This window comes from Mixophyes fleayi, chromosome 5 (genome assembly GCF_038048845.1).
Source record: "Mixophyes fleayi isolate aMixFle1 chromosome 5, aMixFle1.hap1, whole genome shotgun sequence".
In the NCBI taxonomy this organism is placed as follows: Eukaryota; Metazoa; Chordata; class Amphibia; order Anura; family Limnodynastidae; genus Mixophyes; species Mixophyes fleayi.
The window spans coordinates 161,662,238-161,678,632 of record NC_134406.1 but is presented as its reverse complement, the minus strand read 5'-3'; the positions used below and the strand labels follow the sequence as shown (position 1 = coordinate 161,678,632).

The window sequence follows — 16,395 nt, the reverse complement described above, 5'->3', positions numbered from 1 at the left end:
GTATGTACTGTCAGCACTTTTGTTTCATAAGATTCAATTAATCCAACTTGCAGTGAACGAAGCTTAGAGCAAGTGTTTGTGTGTACAAACCCTAATAGTCTGACCTCCGGATGTTTAAGTCCATTGCAGTCTATGGATGATACGTTACCCTTTACCCAGGGAGAACAATAAGTGTGACATTATTTTATGTCAAAGAAATTATGTTTACTGTGCAGAATAACAAATGGCCATAATTCTTATGATCATTTATAAACATACAACCGAAAACAAAGGCATGGTAGTTACAGCAAATAATTTGCTAGCAATAAGAGCCCTATCAAATCTACTGTCACACTACAATTCTAAGTCTGGGTTCTATAACCCAGTAAGAAAATGCACAGACGCTTTTCTGAGATTTTGATACTGCCTATTGTTTCCTTGAAAATGCAAATAAATGAGAATCACTACCAAAAGAAAGCCTACAAAAATAAAACCACCAAAATAGAATGCCCCATAAATATTCAGAGTAAAATTTCAATTGGATGGACTAAAATAAATATAAAATGATTCACATATGTCCTTTATACTGTGCAAAAACAAACCAATGTCAGACTAGTTCATAAACATACACACACACTTTTGACTGTATGTTAAGAGGTTAAAAAGGTGACAGGAGAACATCTTTTTGGCACCTGTTAGGGCTTATACACACAGGCATTAAAATGGGGTGCTCAACATGCATTACTGAAGCTTGGAAAATGCTGATAAGTCTAAAACATAATGTAATCAAACAGACTTGTCCACACACACACACACTTTTTTGTTCCAATTTCAATATTGCCTGCAGCTTTCGTGAGTGTGAATGTTAAAGTATTTGGTATACTGTTACAGCAATGCTTGGAGAACACACTTTGAACAATTTGTTAAAAGTCCAAGGTTTAGCATTCACGTTTAACATGCATAGTTTTTACATACCCATTTGTACAGGGCCTTTGAATTGTTATTCAATAATAAGCATTTATGGTCACTGTTCCATGATTAGGATGATACATGCAGTGCAAACAATTATTTGAGTGGTATTAAATTCAGTATGATGTCGCATAGGAGGCATGTGCGATTTCACACGTTCGGGTATTATGTCTGTATGTATTACCCAGTATTGTCTTATCAATGTTTGTTCCCAATTGTAAAGCGCTACGGGAATTTGCTGGCGCTATATAAATAAATTTTGATGATGATGATGATTATGGTACACTGAACATCGCTGATCATTGCTCACACCTCTATGAGATGCAAGGAAAATTCAGCTGTGTTTTGAGTACCAAAGATCCCGACGGGACACCGTGAAGAATTGAATCAGCCCCTTTGTATATTAACGACTGTACATAAAGTATACAGCCTTGGTCTTAACTACAAATGGTGGTGTAATTTGTGGAATACAAACCTGTGTATACATTTCTTTGAAAGGATTCTTGACTGAAAAGAAATCTAGATCTATATCCAAGACATAAGCATCCCCTCTTTCCAAGATTTGCATTATACTTCTAGCGAGTTTAGTATTCTGCGAAGATATGGTGTTCAAATCACTATTGGTTTCCATGCTCTCACTGGAGGAAGTGCCCTTTCTCAAACTACCTTCTGCACCTTCACACATGGCAAAGGAAACTCCCTGTGAAGAAGCACATTGAAATGGAGAGGTCGCTTCATCATTTTCTGCAAGTTTGAGTTTCTTAGCAGCAGATTCACCCTTTTCTGCATCATCACAGTCTGGTTCCTTCACAGGGTTCAACAAGATGACATCCAAATGAAGAGGTCTAGGGTTTTCAAGTTGTTGTTCAGGCACATAAAGACCATCACTAAGGAAGTAATCATCTGTGCTTGTGACCCTGAATTAAAAAGATAGAAAAAACATATTTGCAGAACACAATTGAGATCCATCATATCATGCCTATAGGTTACTGTACAGCAGTTAGGATTCCAATCAAATCAATAAATGTGTCTGTGAGAAGTAGAATGTTTGCAAAAATCATATCCATGTCCTGCAGCACTCAAGGATAACAGGAACTGATATATATTTTTTTATTTTTATTTTACGCTTTTCTGCAAATTGAGTATTCAGTTGTTAATAAACATAACCATTTATAAATTAGGTAATTTTACGAAACAGTGCAGACTGCTATTTTATGATGTCACTTGGAATAAGTGCATCATAAATATTTGACCATGAAGTGCATCAATGAATAAATAGGCTGCATTCTCATCAAAATTGGTTGACTCAGCACATAAAATGCACTGTGTGATATAGATAACAACAAGTGTGTGTGTTGGAGAAAGGCCTCGCTATGAAATAAAGTGCATACATGCAATTTTTTTTTATAAGGAACCATCTCTAAGGCAAGAAGTCAATGAAAGTATCTGTAGTCTAGTCTCTCTGCTTCCAATGTTACCTAAAGCTCAACATGTTCAATACAGAGCATTACTCCTGGTATCCAGTTATGCCGCATCCATCTTCAAAATATTGTAAGAATAAGCCACTGTTTTACCCAAGATGCAACAAAAAAGAGGATTTATGTACTTACGTTAAATCCGTTTCTCTGATTCCGTCTGGGGGACACTGCTTACCATGGGTTGTGGAGGGGAGCACGGGAGTTGGCACCTAGCTAGTTAACTTTAGCACTGCTGACAGACCCCTCCTCTCTACAATCCCCCTGCCTCTTCAGTTAATTAAAAAGCCTCAAGGAGAACGGTCAATCAACCAACCAAGAGCAAACAGAGGAAAAGCAGAAGGGAGGGATCGCAGTGTCCCCCAGACGGAATCAGAGAAACGGATTTAACGTAAGTACATAAATCCTCTTTTCTCTTTCATCCAGTCCTGGGGACACTGCTTACCATGAGGACGTTCTAAAACAGCCCCCTAAGGGTGGGACCGTTCTGAAAGCCCCGCTTGCAGAGCACTACGAGTGAAATTTGCATCCGCAGATGCAAATACATTAAACTGATAAAATTTTGTAAAGGTGTGGACAGCGGACCAGGTGGCTGCACTGCAAAGCTGGTCTGCAGAAGCCCCATTTCTCGCTGCCCACGACGCCCCTACCGATCTGGTGGAATGGGCCGTAAGTCTCTCTGGCACATGACGGTTAGCCTTTATGTAAGCTTGCTTAATGGTTACCGTAATCCATCTTGCAATGGACTGTTTTGAGGCTGGCCAGCCTCTCTTATTAGCATCATAAAGAACAAACAGAGAATCTGTACGTCTAATCTGAGAAGTTCTTTTGACATAAATGCGGAGAGCCCTAACCACATCTAACTTTTCCATAGACTGTTGATCCGAATGGGAAGTAGATGAAAAGACCGGAACTACAATTTCCTGGTTCAGATGGAAAGCCGAAACTACTTTTGGAACGAAGGAAGGGAGGTTTCTTAACACCGCTCTGTCCTCGTGGAAAACCAGATATGGTTCCCGGCAAGACAGAGCTCCTAATTCTGAAACCCTACGTGCAGATGCAATAGCTAAAAGAAAGACGACCTTCCAGGTAAGACAGCTAAAATCTGCCGTAGGTAATGGCTCAAAAGGAGGCCCTTTAAGCATATCCAGTACCAGGTTAAGATCCCATGGTGCTGTAGGCGGAACGTAAGGAGGTTGAATATGTAAGACTCCCTGAAGAAAAGTCCTGACGTCTGGCAAGTCCGCTAACTTCAGGTGAAAGAAAACTGATAGGGCTGAAACCTGAACTCTTAATAAAACCTAAACGGAGCCCTGCTTCCAGCCCATCCTGAAGAAAGGCCAATAAGTGAGGGAGACGAAAAGAAGATGTGTGACGGGACTTATTTTCGCACCATCTAATATATGCTCGCCAAATACGATGATAGATGCGAGCCGAAACCGGTTTTCGAGCTCGCAGCATAGTGTCCACTACACTGGGGGAAAAACCCCTAGCTCTCCAGAGGCTGGCTTCAACAGCCATGCCGTTAAACTGAGCTGAGGTAAATTCTGGTGATGAAAGGGGCCTTGTAGAAGAAGGTTGTCTCGTGACGGAAGGCAATATCCTTGTCCTACCGCCGTGGAGATTATGTCCGCGTACCACAATCGACGCGGCCATGAGGGAGCTATTAGAATTACCGGCTGACCGCCTTGTCTCACTTGTCTGAGTACTCGAGGAAGCATGGGAATCGGGGGAAACAGATAACCCAACCTGAATTCCCATGACATGGACATCACGTCCACCGCTACCGCTAAGGGGTCTCTTGTCCTTGCGCAATACCTGTGAACTTTTTTGTTGTGTCTGGAGGCCATGAGATCTATATCCGGAAGACCCCACCTCTGAACTAGAGACTGAAATACTTCTGGGTGGAGGGACCACTCCCCAAGCATCATCGCATTGCGACTGAGGTAATCGGCCTCCCAATTTTTTATTCTTGGAATGAACACTGCCGAGATTGCTGGAACATACTGTTCTGCCCAAAGGAATATCTGAGCTGCCACTCGCATTGCAGCTGCACTCCTGGTTCCTCCCTGTCTGTTGACATATGCCACAGCCGTGGCATTGTCGGACTGAACTCTGACTGGGTGGCCCTGAAGAAGAGTCTGGGCCCCCCAGAGAGCCAAAAGGATTGCCTTCAATTCTAACGTGTTGATTGATAAGGCCGATTCCTGAACTGACCAGAGGCAGTGGAGCCTGAGGTGCAGGACTACCACCCCCCAACCCGTCAGGCTGGCGTCTGTTGTGGCTATGATCCATGACCATGGAGCAAAGGACCTGCCCACTGCCATGTGATCCTGATTCAGCCACCACTGAAGCGATTCTCTCGCCCTCGGAGACAGCGAGATCCTCTGGAGATCCAAGCGTAGGTGGGATCCTGACCATTTTGTCAACAGATCCCACTGGAAGCACCGAGAATGAGCCCGACCGAAGGGGATGGTCTCGAAGGAGGTCACCATCTTTCCCAGCAGCCGCATGCACAAGTGAATTGAGGGGCTGGGAGAAGACAAGACCTGATATGTTCTACTCCGAATTGAACTGATCTTCTCGGCAGGCAGGAACACCTTTTGCTGACTGGTGTCCATGGAAGTGCTTTTGCCCCCTGTTGCCTGGGAGATCATAGTTTCCAATTCCGGGCCGAACAAACCTGCTGCTGAAAAAGGAATGGTTTCAACTGACTTTTTTGATTCCGAATCTCCTTCACAGGATTTCAGCCATAACGTTCTTCTTGCCGAAATAGATGCAGCCTGAATAGAGGAGGACACAGACGCTGAGTTCTGGGCCGCCTGATAAAGGTATGCCTCTTTCAAATGTAAAGCCAGGGGAAGTAAATCAGAATCTTGTAAGGCCTCTGCCAGTTGGTCTGCCCATGTTTCCATGGCTCTAGCAACCCAAGCTGAAGCAAATGTGGGCCTAAAGGAAGAACCCGCTGCCACAAATATAGATTTCAGCTGGGATTCCACTCTGCGATCAGAGTTGCTGAACCTGGGACTGGTAGTAAAGTGTGTCTGGCCAAACGGGCTACTGGAATATCTACCTTAGGAATACTCTCCCAACGAGCCACGTCTTCCTCCTGCAATGGATACAGGGAAGAGAATCTCCTGGGAACAGAGAACCTTCTATCAGGCTGTTTCCAGGCTCTCTCTGCAATCTCCCTGAGTTCTACAGAAGGGGGAAAACGATTAGCCTTCCTCTTGGCCTTCTTAAAGAGACTTCTGTCTCTAGGAGTAGGATCCTCTGGTTCTGGGAGGTCCAACGCCTGTCTAACCGCTAAAACCAAATCATCTATAAATTGGCTTTTAGTGTTCTCTTCCTGTTCCAAAGGTTGAACCTGGTCAGGATCAGAATTTATTTCCCCCTCCTCCTCTGAAAACCCCTCTGAGTCTGAAAGGACCAAAAGGGGATTAGCAGAACTAGGCCGCTTTCTTTTAGCAGGCAGGATGTTTGGGGATTCAAGTAACTGGTTTAGCTTGTCCAAACCCTTTATAAATGCTGTGGACCATGCTGGTTTTGTAGGAACAGGGGCCTGGTCCGTAAGCAATGAGGAAGGTCTTGGTAAAGACGTTCCAATAGAACCTGTGGAAGCAGGGAGGTCTAATGAACTAGCATTATTAGCAACCGAGGCTGCCACACTAGATAGCAACTGATTGGATTGTGAAACCATCTGTGCTAAAGAGGAAACCGACCGTGTCAGGGAGGCCACCCAGGCCGGCTCCTTTCTCAGTGAGGCTGGAATATGCTGGGTTTGCGCTGGGGGAACCCCTGCTTCGCAGACAGAGCAGAGCGCCAACGGGTCCTTCTGCCCACATGGTAATTTTACATTACATCTTGAACATGTAAAATACTTTGCTATTGGGCCCTTTCCTTTATCTGTCATTTTTATATATAGGAAGGCACACCAAACACACAGCCTTAAATAGTTAATTTAGCTGAAAGAGACAGAGAGAACTGAGAGAGAACAGTGAAAAAAAACAAGTAATCAACTAATCTGACATAAAAGTTGTACTTGTAATTTGTTAAACAACAAAATAATATATTGGCAAGTAGGAGAACTATAATATAACCCCTACTAGCCCACTTTGCAGTCATCAAATACAGTAATATGTGTTTAAATAAATCAGACACTTAGCCCACAGGCCAAACAGAGGAGAAGTCCAACAGCAGTGTCCTGGTGCCTGCTCCCTCTGATCTGTGTCCTTTTCCCGGGCTTCTCCTTGGCGCCAGAAGACTGGGCTAGTCCCCTTTTCTCTGGAGGGCAGGGGAGCTCTATGTCTTAGCTCCCCCCCCCCCTCTTAATGCTGTCTCTCAGTAGATCTTTAGAGGCCACCTTATAAAAATAAAAAGGTGGTATATGGCAGAGTAGTGGAGACCTCAATTGAGGTCTCCACAGCGGATTTGCACCCCGATGCCCCCTCCTATGCATGAGGGGGGATCTTGGTATGGCCCCTTTCTGATTTCTGTCCTCCGCGGAAATCCAAGATGGCCACCGGCATTTTGTTTCTTCCGATAACCGGTACTCCATGCCCGCAGTGGCAGCGCCGGTTATCGGTGAGGCCCCAAGAGTGACAGCGGTCCGGAGACACCGCCTGTCACTCTGTATTCAGGCACCCTATTTACTCTGCCAGTGAGAGCCTCTGGCTCTCATCTGACAGAGCAGTGCCTGCGCTGCTGTTCTGTGGAGTGTGTTCTCTATAATAGAACACACTCCCAGGACTGCCACCAAAAAAGGAGTTCCTATCAAAAAGGAATTAAATAAAATAAAATAAAGTAAAATAAAGTGAAAAACACTAACCGTACTAAAACACTGCCCAACTCCATGGGCACCTAAAAAAAACCTGACAGGAAGAGGAAGAAGCAGGGGGATTGTAGAAGGGAGGGGTCTGTCAGCAGTGCTAAAGTTAACTAGCTAGGTGCCAACTCCCGTGCTCCCCTCCACAACCCATGGTAAGCAGTGTCCCCCAGACTGGATGAAAGAGAAACTCATATTTATTCTTTCATTAGATCTCAGCTCGATACGGCAACCGCCTCCTCTCTGGCATACCCATCACCCATCTGTTCGTACTTCAATCAATCCTAAATGCTGTAGGAAAAGTGCACTTCCTCTCTCGCCACTCCGCACTACCTTATCACTCCGCAGATCCCTACATAGGTTCCCTGTGTCCTCCAGAATTAAATTGACATTACTCATTCTCATATGCACTCAGCAACACCACCCCTTCATACATCTCAAACCTTATACGCTCCCGCACACTCCATTAGCTCTATCTCTGATATGCTCCTCATCTAGCCTCCAACATCACCTACAAAGACTCCTATTGTGCTAATGCCCACTTATAAAATCCCTATCTTGCCCAATTAGGCTCTCCACCAGTCTGCAACTTTAATAAAAAGGTGGGTTTCCAGAGAGTTTTAAAGCATACAACCTACAATAATCACACTAGTAAACCCTCATAATTGTCCCAATCTCCACTCTAAGCCACACTTGCTTCTTTCTGCCCTGTTCACCCCAGTGACACTGTGGTGCCCAACACCTCAAGGATAACAATAATAATAATAGGCTGCATTTTCTTGAATATTGGATTACACAAGATGACTATCCCTTTTAAGAGTGGGTGAAAGGTACATTTAAACATTTGTGTTGTGAACATTCTAACAGTCTTATTGACTACAGACTGATTCTAACCCCATCTCCTTCAAAGTTTCTAGCACAAAGACATCCCTGCCTTAAAAAATGCATTTCAACATTTATTTTAAAGGGAAATACCTTATTGTAGTAGTAGACTTGTCCTTGCCAACCAAGAAGAAGTGCTTGCCCTCTTGTATCTGTTGGGCCCATGATGGATGGATCCAAACAACTTGAGAGAAGTGTCCAGCGTACACCACAGGCATGATCCAATTCTCAATACTTAACTCACTGCAAAAAAATACACATACAGTTTAATAATTACATTGCAACTCTATATGATTAACCATAACACATTATTATTATTATTATTATTAATATTTATTTATAAGGCGCCACAAGGCATCTGCAGCGCCGTACAGAGACAAACAAAATTACAATACAATGGGAGACAGCACAGTACAGTAAACACAGCAACTCAGTAAGCTCAATGCACAGCTAGAGAGGGCGGGGAAGGGGGAGGGAGGATCCGCAAACGACGGGGCCCAAGAAAGAGGGCGCGGAAGACAGGGAGACCCCCAGGGGGGAGGAGGGAGCGAGAGTGGACGTGGGGTGGAGGACCCTCGAGGAGGAGGGCTAAGTAGCTGGAGAGCAGAGTTAGAAGTGGTGGAAACAGGAGGAGAGATGGCCCTGCTCAGAGGAGCGTACAATCTAAGGGGAGGGGTGGACAGACAGAGAGACGCAGGGGAGAGAGCGAGAGTAGGGGGACAGAGGCAGAAGATAAGGTAGGAAGTTAAGTGGGAGACAGAAAGGCTTTAAGAAAAAGGTGGGTTTTTAGGTCCCGTTTGAAACTGGACAGATTAGGGGAAGTTCTGATGGAGGGAGGGAGCTTGTTCCAGTGGAGGGGGGCAGCGCGGGCGAAGTCTTGGATACGCGCGTGGGAGGAGGTTATAAGTGGGAAGAGAGGCGACGGTCAGAGGCAGAACGGAGAGGGCGGGATGGAGCATGAATAGAGAGGAGGGTGGAGATGTAGGGCGCAGTGGAGTTGGCGAGGGCCTTGTAGGTGAGTGTGAGGAGCTTAAAGAGGATTCTGAAGGGGAATGGGAGCCAGTGAAGGGCTAGGTAGAGGGGGGAGACAAAAGAGGAGCGGCGAGAGAGGAAAATAAGCCTAGCCGCAGCGTTAAGGACGGATCGAAGGGGATCAAGATGACAGTGGGGGAGGCCAGTGAGGAGGAGGTTGCAGTAGTCCAGGCGGGAGATGATCAGAGAGTGGATAAGGCATTTGGTGGCATCTTGGGAGAGGAAGGGCCGGATGCGAGCGATGTTGCGGAGCTGGAAGCGGCAGGATTTAGCAAGAGAAAAGGTTGTGGGGGCCAAAGGAGAGAGAGGAGTCGAGGATGACACCAAGGCAGGGAAGTTGGGGGAGAGGTCAGAAGGGGATGGGGTATGAGAGGGAGGAAAAACTATGAGCTCAGTTTTGGCAAGGTTAAGTTTGAGGAATCGAGAGGACATCCAGTAGGAGATGGCAGAGAGGCAGGCGGACACCCTAGAGAGGAGGGAGGGAGAAAGATCAGGAGAGGAGAGGTATAGTTGAGTGTCGTCAGCGTAAAGGTGGTAGCTGAAGCCGAAGGAGCTGATGAGTTCACCCAGGGAGGAGGTGTATAGAGAGAAGAGTAAGGGTCCCAGAACAGAGCCCTGAGGGACCCCGACTGGAAGGGTGGATGGGGGGGAGAGAGACCCAGAGGTGGTGACAGAGAAGGAACGGTGAGTAAGGTAAGAGGTGAACCAGGACAGGACTGGGCCGGAGAGGCCGAAAGACTGGAGGGTGTGAAGGAGGAGGGGGTGGTCAACGGTGTCAAAGGCTGCAGAGAGGTCAAGGAGGATGAGAAGGGAGAAGTGGCCCCTGGCTTTTACAGAGAGGAGGTCATTGGTGACTTTAACCAGGGCAGTTTCAGTGGAGTGGAGGGGGCGGAAACCAGACTGGAGAGGATCAAGGAGGGAGTATTCAGAAAGGTAGGAGGTGAGACGGCTGCAGACGAGCCTCTCAAGAATTTTGGAGGCAAAAGGGAGAAGAGATATGGGGCGATAGTTCGAGAGAGAAGTGGGGTCGAGATTAGGTTTCTTAAGAATGGGGGATACAAGAGCATGTTTGAAGGAGGAGGGGAAGATGCCAGTGGAGAGGGAGAGATTAAAGAGGTGAGCGAGGTGGGAGCAGGTGGTGGGGGAAAGGGAGCGAAGAAGGTGGGAGGGGATGGGATCCAGGGGACAGGTAGTGGGGGGGGGGAGGATGAAATGAGAGAGTGGACTTCCTCGCCGGTGGTGGGACGGAAGGAGTGGAGGGGAAGGTGGTTGGGGGGGGAGGACAGAAGAGTGGGAGGGGTGGAAGAGAGAGTGGAGGAGGAGATTTCAAGTCGGATGGCCTCGATTTTAGAGGAGAAGAAGGAGGCGAAATCAGAGGCAGTCAGGGAGGAGGGAGGGGGGGGTGGGGAGGGGGCCAGGAGAGTGCTAAAGGTGGCAAAGAGGCGGCAGGGGTTAGAGGACTGGGAAGAGATGAGGGATTTAAAGAAAGATTGTTTAGCGAGTGAGAGGGCAGAGCTGTAGGATGAAAGGATGAATTTAAAGTGGAGGAAGTCAGCCAGGGAGCGGGATTTTCTCCAGTGACGTTCGGCGGAACGGGAGCATTGTTGGAGGAAGCGGGTAAATTTGGAGTGCCAGGGTTGGGGTTTGGAGCAGCGGGGGTGGACGGAGTGGGCAGGGGCGACCGCGTCCAGAGCGGAGGTGAGGGTGTGATTGTAGAGGGAGACCGCCTGGTTGGGGCAGGCCTGGGAGGAAACGGGAGAAAGGAGGGTATCGAGAGAGGAGGACAGAGAGGCAGGGTCAAGAGCGTCGAGGTTGCGTATGGACAGACTAGGTTTGGGCAGGGGGAGGGGAGCAGGAGAAGAGGAGAGAGAGAGAGAAGGAGAGAGAGAAGGAGAGGAGATGGTGGTCGGATAGAGGAAAGGGAGAGATGGAGAAGTCGGAGAGATTACATAGGTAGGAGAAGACAAGATCAAGGGAGTGACCAAGGCAGTGGGTAGAGGAGGAGGTCCATTGGGTGAGACCAAGGGAGGAAGAGAGGGTGAGCAGTTTGCTGGAAGCAGGGTAGGTGGGGTTGTCGATGGGGATGTTAAAGTCACTGAGACTTTAACACATCTATACTTCACACAAATATGCATGTGTAGTAAGTCTAGCAAATGTTTAAATCTAGTGTACCCACATGCACTAAAGCTTTTACCATTATATAAAGTAAGTAAAAAGATAGGATTTTAGGATGTCATTACTTTGATTACATGCTGATTTTTTTTATTTTGCAAAATTTCAAATACAAAGCAAATAACAGATTGCAATGCATGAAAAATAACTGTGATGAGGGAATAGTATAAAGTACAATAAAACAAAAACATTTGAAAGAGTTGTAAACCTCAAGCTTTATCTTTTTATTATTACAAACATTTTTAGTTTTTGGAATGGTATGGGAAAGAGGGAATGTGGGGACATGGGAGAGAGGGTACGTTGGGGTGGCGAAGGACTGGTCATCACTTTTGAATGGTATGTAAGGCCAGGTTCCAGGGAGGGGAGGCAGGGGTTCAATTCATTGGATAAATAAGGCTGGTCTGGAAATTTGGATTACAGGTATAGCCAGGGTGCCCAGACTTGATGGAATGTATCCTTATTGTGCAGATTGGGGCACTAAACCAAATATAAGACTTCAGGGCAGAGATGCGGGAGGGTCAATCTATTTCTAGGTCTTGGCCATCAGGCATCTAGCAGCTTCGAGAGAGACCAGCTTTGATGACTGTTTATCAGCATCTTGCAGTGAACAACAGAAGAGGAAGGACCATGGGTCTTTTTGGACAAGACACGGAAGAAGTTAAGAGAGGAGAGCTCAGACTCTGTCCCAAAAGGAGGATATTTCTGAGCATGACCACCTGATATGTAAAAACGTGCAACATCCACAACAGGCAGAGGTTACATACTGTGTTTTAAGTGCTTTGTTTTTATGCAAATTACAACTCCCAGATACGCTTAATACCAGGCAGTCAATTGATCGCTTTTAACTTACACTTCAAATTAATGTAGATAGTAAGGCTAACTTAAAAATGTGGAAATTCTCAGTGCAAGTACTCTTTTGTGATGTTATGTTCCTAACCTATACATCCTTTTTTTAAGGATAAGTACATGGACTTGTTAGCCAAGATGGCTGCGTCTGTGATCTTTCAACAGTTTGTACTATCCGTAGGAAGGATTTTGAACTGATTGGGGACATTCTTGTGGAGAAAATGTAAGATAAAAGGGTTCACATATAGGGGGACATAGATTCCTGTTTTGTTGGCATATGCACAGCAGTTTCTTCTTGCAAAATATGCTTAGTGCCTCATGCCTTGTCTGAGCAGTATTTATTTGCTATTTTTCTATTTGCTAACCTGGACTGAGTGCCCCTATACATAGGTTTGTGGAACACCAGATCATCACTGTATGCCGAGCATTCACACCTTGCAGACTACCTACTGGCTTGACAGATCACCGTATGCACTTATCCATGCTATTGTTTGCCTGCCGACCTTACACCTAGGAAGATTGATGGGTGTATGTAACATTTGATACACATATTTTATCCGTGTGCCTTTCCATTTAAGATACACCTAGTTTGGTCTGTGGTTCAAGTATACGCACGGACTCCAGTAGTAGTTGGAGTATCTGTAGATTGCTGTGGGACTAACCTTTTATTGATGAGATTCATGTTCACATTGAAAGAAATGAATTAATATATGCCTGTGGTGGATTTTTTAGAATCTATTATATGGATCATTGGTTAATTATGTATTTCTACTGCATATAACATAATTATTTTTAGATCAGTGCACTGATCATTAATATGCAGCTGTTTTTTACCCATTGTTATTTCTTTTAGTTTTATGTTTGTGCATATTTTCCTGTTTTTTTAAAAAAATTGTGTTTTACATGCGATTTTGCTGGTCCATTGATTAGAAGCAGGTGGTCCGGCTCTCAGCATTGCTTTTTGCTTTTTTCGTTTTTGCTGATATTTTCTCTTAGAGGACTCACAGGCAGGCCCGGCGCTCCCATTAGGCAACCTTAGGCAGTTGCCTAGGGCGTCGGGACCTGCAGGGCGCCTCTGACTAGATTTTAAAATCTAGTCAGCAGCTTGAGAGAGAATAGCAGCGGCAGGGTGCCGCCGCTGTTTTTTAACTGTCCACGGTCCTCTTCAGTATGATGCGCCCGGGCTGCCTGGCGCATCTCACACATGATCACTGACGTCAGAGAAATAAATATTATTTGGCACTTCATGCTCTATACTTGATTTTCAAACTATGGTGGAGAAAATGATTATTTTATTGTCACCTCATGCTCTATATTTGACTTGCTGCAAGTCAAAAATAGAGCGTAAGGTGCCAATAAAAGTCATTTTCTCCCCCATACTTTGCAAGTCAAATATAGAGCATGAGGTGGCAATAAAATAATCATTTTCTCCACCATAGTTTGAAAATCAAGTATAGAGCATGAAGTGCCAAATAATATTAATTTCTCTCCCAAATACCTTGCAAATGAAATATAGAGTATGTGGCAATAGTGATTTTTATACCATAGAAAAATGACCATTTGCCACGTCATACTCTATATTTCATTTGCAAGCTATTTGGGAGAGAAATTACTATTATTCACCAACTCATGCTGTATCTTTGATTTAAAAACTATGATGGATAAAATAATTATTTTTTTATTGGCACGTCATGCTCTATTATTGACTTGCAGCAAGTCAAATATAGGTCATGAGGTGCAATAAAATAATTATTTTCTCCACCATAGTTTGAAAATCAAATATAGAGCCTGAGGTGGCAAACTATGGTGGAGAAAACGACTATTTGATTGGCACCTCATGCTCTATATTTGACTTGCAATCTATGGGGTACAATTTCTACACCATAGTTTGCAAGTGATGCAGAGGGGGGTCCAGTGGTGTAATTCAGAGGGGGGTGCAGTGGTGTGATGCAGGTGTTCCGAAATCTAACACCTGGATACCTCCCCTCTAGAAATCCTGTGTCTGCAGTAGAGTCTGGACAGCGTTCTGCATCAAACATCACGGCATCTGGACCGCTGGAGAAGGTAAGGCTAATTTTTTTTTTTTTTTTTAAACACAAATGCACACAGTTGAGTAGGTAAGTGTCTGTGAGGCAGGTACTTGGTGTGATCGCGAGGGGTGGGTGGGGGGGGGTATTCTGAAATTTTGCCTAGGGCGCTGAGAACCCTAGCACCGGCTCTGCTCACAGGTTCTCTGCAGCTGCAGGATTTGGAATTGCCTGCTCTCTAATATGTATTGGGATACTTAATCAGCGCTAGGAGTTTTTTTCTATTATTACACAGTATAAACTCTATTGGAAAAACAGGCAATTTGTGCAGTACAAACAGATCAGAAAGGAACATGATTTGATTCCAGACTCTTCTTTGTAGAAAAACAGAGAGGAGACTTCCGGACGGTCCTAGAGTTATGAAAAATCAATTTGTAAAAACAAAACATTTTTTGCATGGAGTCTGTAGGTTCTATCCTCAAAGTGATAGAATTGGGAGATTTCTTAGCAGCAAAAGATTTATAACATGCATATCTTCACATTCAATTTGCATCTCATCCAATTCTTTGATTGTACAGTATGGGACACATTTACAAATTTGCCTTTCAATTTCTCCAAGGACATACAGGAAAGTGCTAATAGGCCAGATGGCTGCCCTCAGAAGCAGGGAACTACAGTACTGCCTAGATGATTTCAGAAAATAAGAAAACATTAATTTTTACAGAAACACGGCTGGTTCATAAATCTCAGCAAGAGTCATCTGCTCTATCGACAGCACAAATTCCTTAGAGTACAATGCGTCAGTGTGTCAAGGCAAAAAAAATCAACAGTTGGCTTATGTAGTCCAATCACAGCAACAATCCTCAGTGAGGGAAAGTCTCAGACTTCAAGGAATTTTCTCCTCAACCATAGGAGAGTTGGCACATGAGGAAGTTACAACTAGAAGTACTCAAATTGTGAATCACAATCCAAATTTCTGAGGCAAGCCCTAAGACTTACACAAAACACCAAGAGGTCTCTAGACTGTGGAAAATCCAACATTGAAGGAAAGAGAAATAATCATCTCAGAACCAGAATGGATGGGTATAGCAAAAGATGCAAGCTCCAAAAGTTGGGACATTTGAACACATAAATAATAAAAGGTGCATAGACTCAAAAGGAAAAGGGTCTATATATAATATACTGGAAGAAAGCAGAGTGTGGCGTGTAATATAGAAGTTTTGCCTCAATTACAACACAAACACTAAAGGGGTATATTTACTAAACTGCGGGTTTGAAAAAGTGGAGATGTTGCCTATAGCAACCAATCAGATTCTAGCCATCATGTATTTAGTACAATCTACAAAATAACAGCTAGAATCTGATTAGTTGCTATAGGCAACATCTCCACTTTTTCAAACCCACAGTTTAGTAAATATACCGCTAAGAGTCTTGTCAGACACCAGAACAATAGTAGCATTGATAAACAAACAAGGAGATCCCAAGAGCAAAAGCTTGATATGAGCAGAGAAAAACCTCCAGTTTTCCCACTCAGCACTTCTTATAGCAGGAAAAGACAACAAGGTAGTAGACTATTTCAGATCCATCCCGGAGAATGGACATTGACCAAAGAAGTGTTCCAACAAATGGAAGAAAGGTTTGAAATCACACAGATCGATCTGATGACAACATGCCAGAACACCAAAGTAGAAACATTCTACTTGTCACATTGATCTAAAAGCAGAGGTAATAAATGCCCTATCAAGATCTTCGAAGTTCAAACTGGGGTATGCATTCTCCCCTGTTCCTCTGATTGCACACACACTGAAGACAATAAAAAAGGAAACAGTGGAGGTGATAGCAATTCTTCCATTTTGGACTTACAGTTGGTGGTTTGTAGTAGCATGGAAGATGTTCATAGAACAATCATGGGCACTACCAAGTCAGTCAGAACTAGGGACCAGTTTGTCATCCAAAACCACAGAGTCTCTCTTTGATGGTGTGGAGACTGAGCTGTCACTATTGAAGAGTAAAGGTGTTTCCAACAAATTGATTAAGGTGTTAATACAGGCAATAAAGAACTTGTACACCATACTACATAGTATGGAAAACATTTGTAGCATGGTGCAAATCCAAACTAATTAATGCACTATAAGTTAACAAACCACACATATTAAAAACTTTCTTCAAGAAGGACTACAGACTAATA

General features: G+C 44.4%; 1 protein-coding gene across 1 annotated transcript in view; it reads right to left on the bottom strand.

Annotated features, from left to right (window-relative positions):
• The window catches only part of C5H5orf22 (chromosome 5 C5orf22 homolog), a 53,634-nt gene that overhangs the window by 21,500 nt on the left and 15,739 nt on the right, over positions 1–16,395 (bottom strand). The window contains exons 3-4 of the mRNA XM_075212936.1: positions 8,224–8,373; positions 1,424–1,865 (exon numbers count right to left, since the gene is read on the bottom strand). Of these exons, the coding sequence (XP_075069037.1) occupies positions 1,424–1,865; positions 8,224–8,373 (592 nt within the window). The remainder of the gene's footprint in view (positions 1–1,423; positions 1,866–8,223; positions 8,374–16,395) is intronic.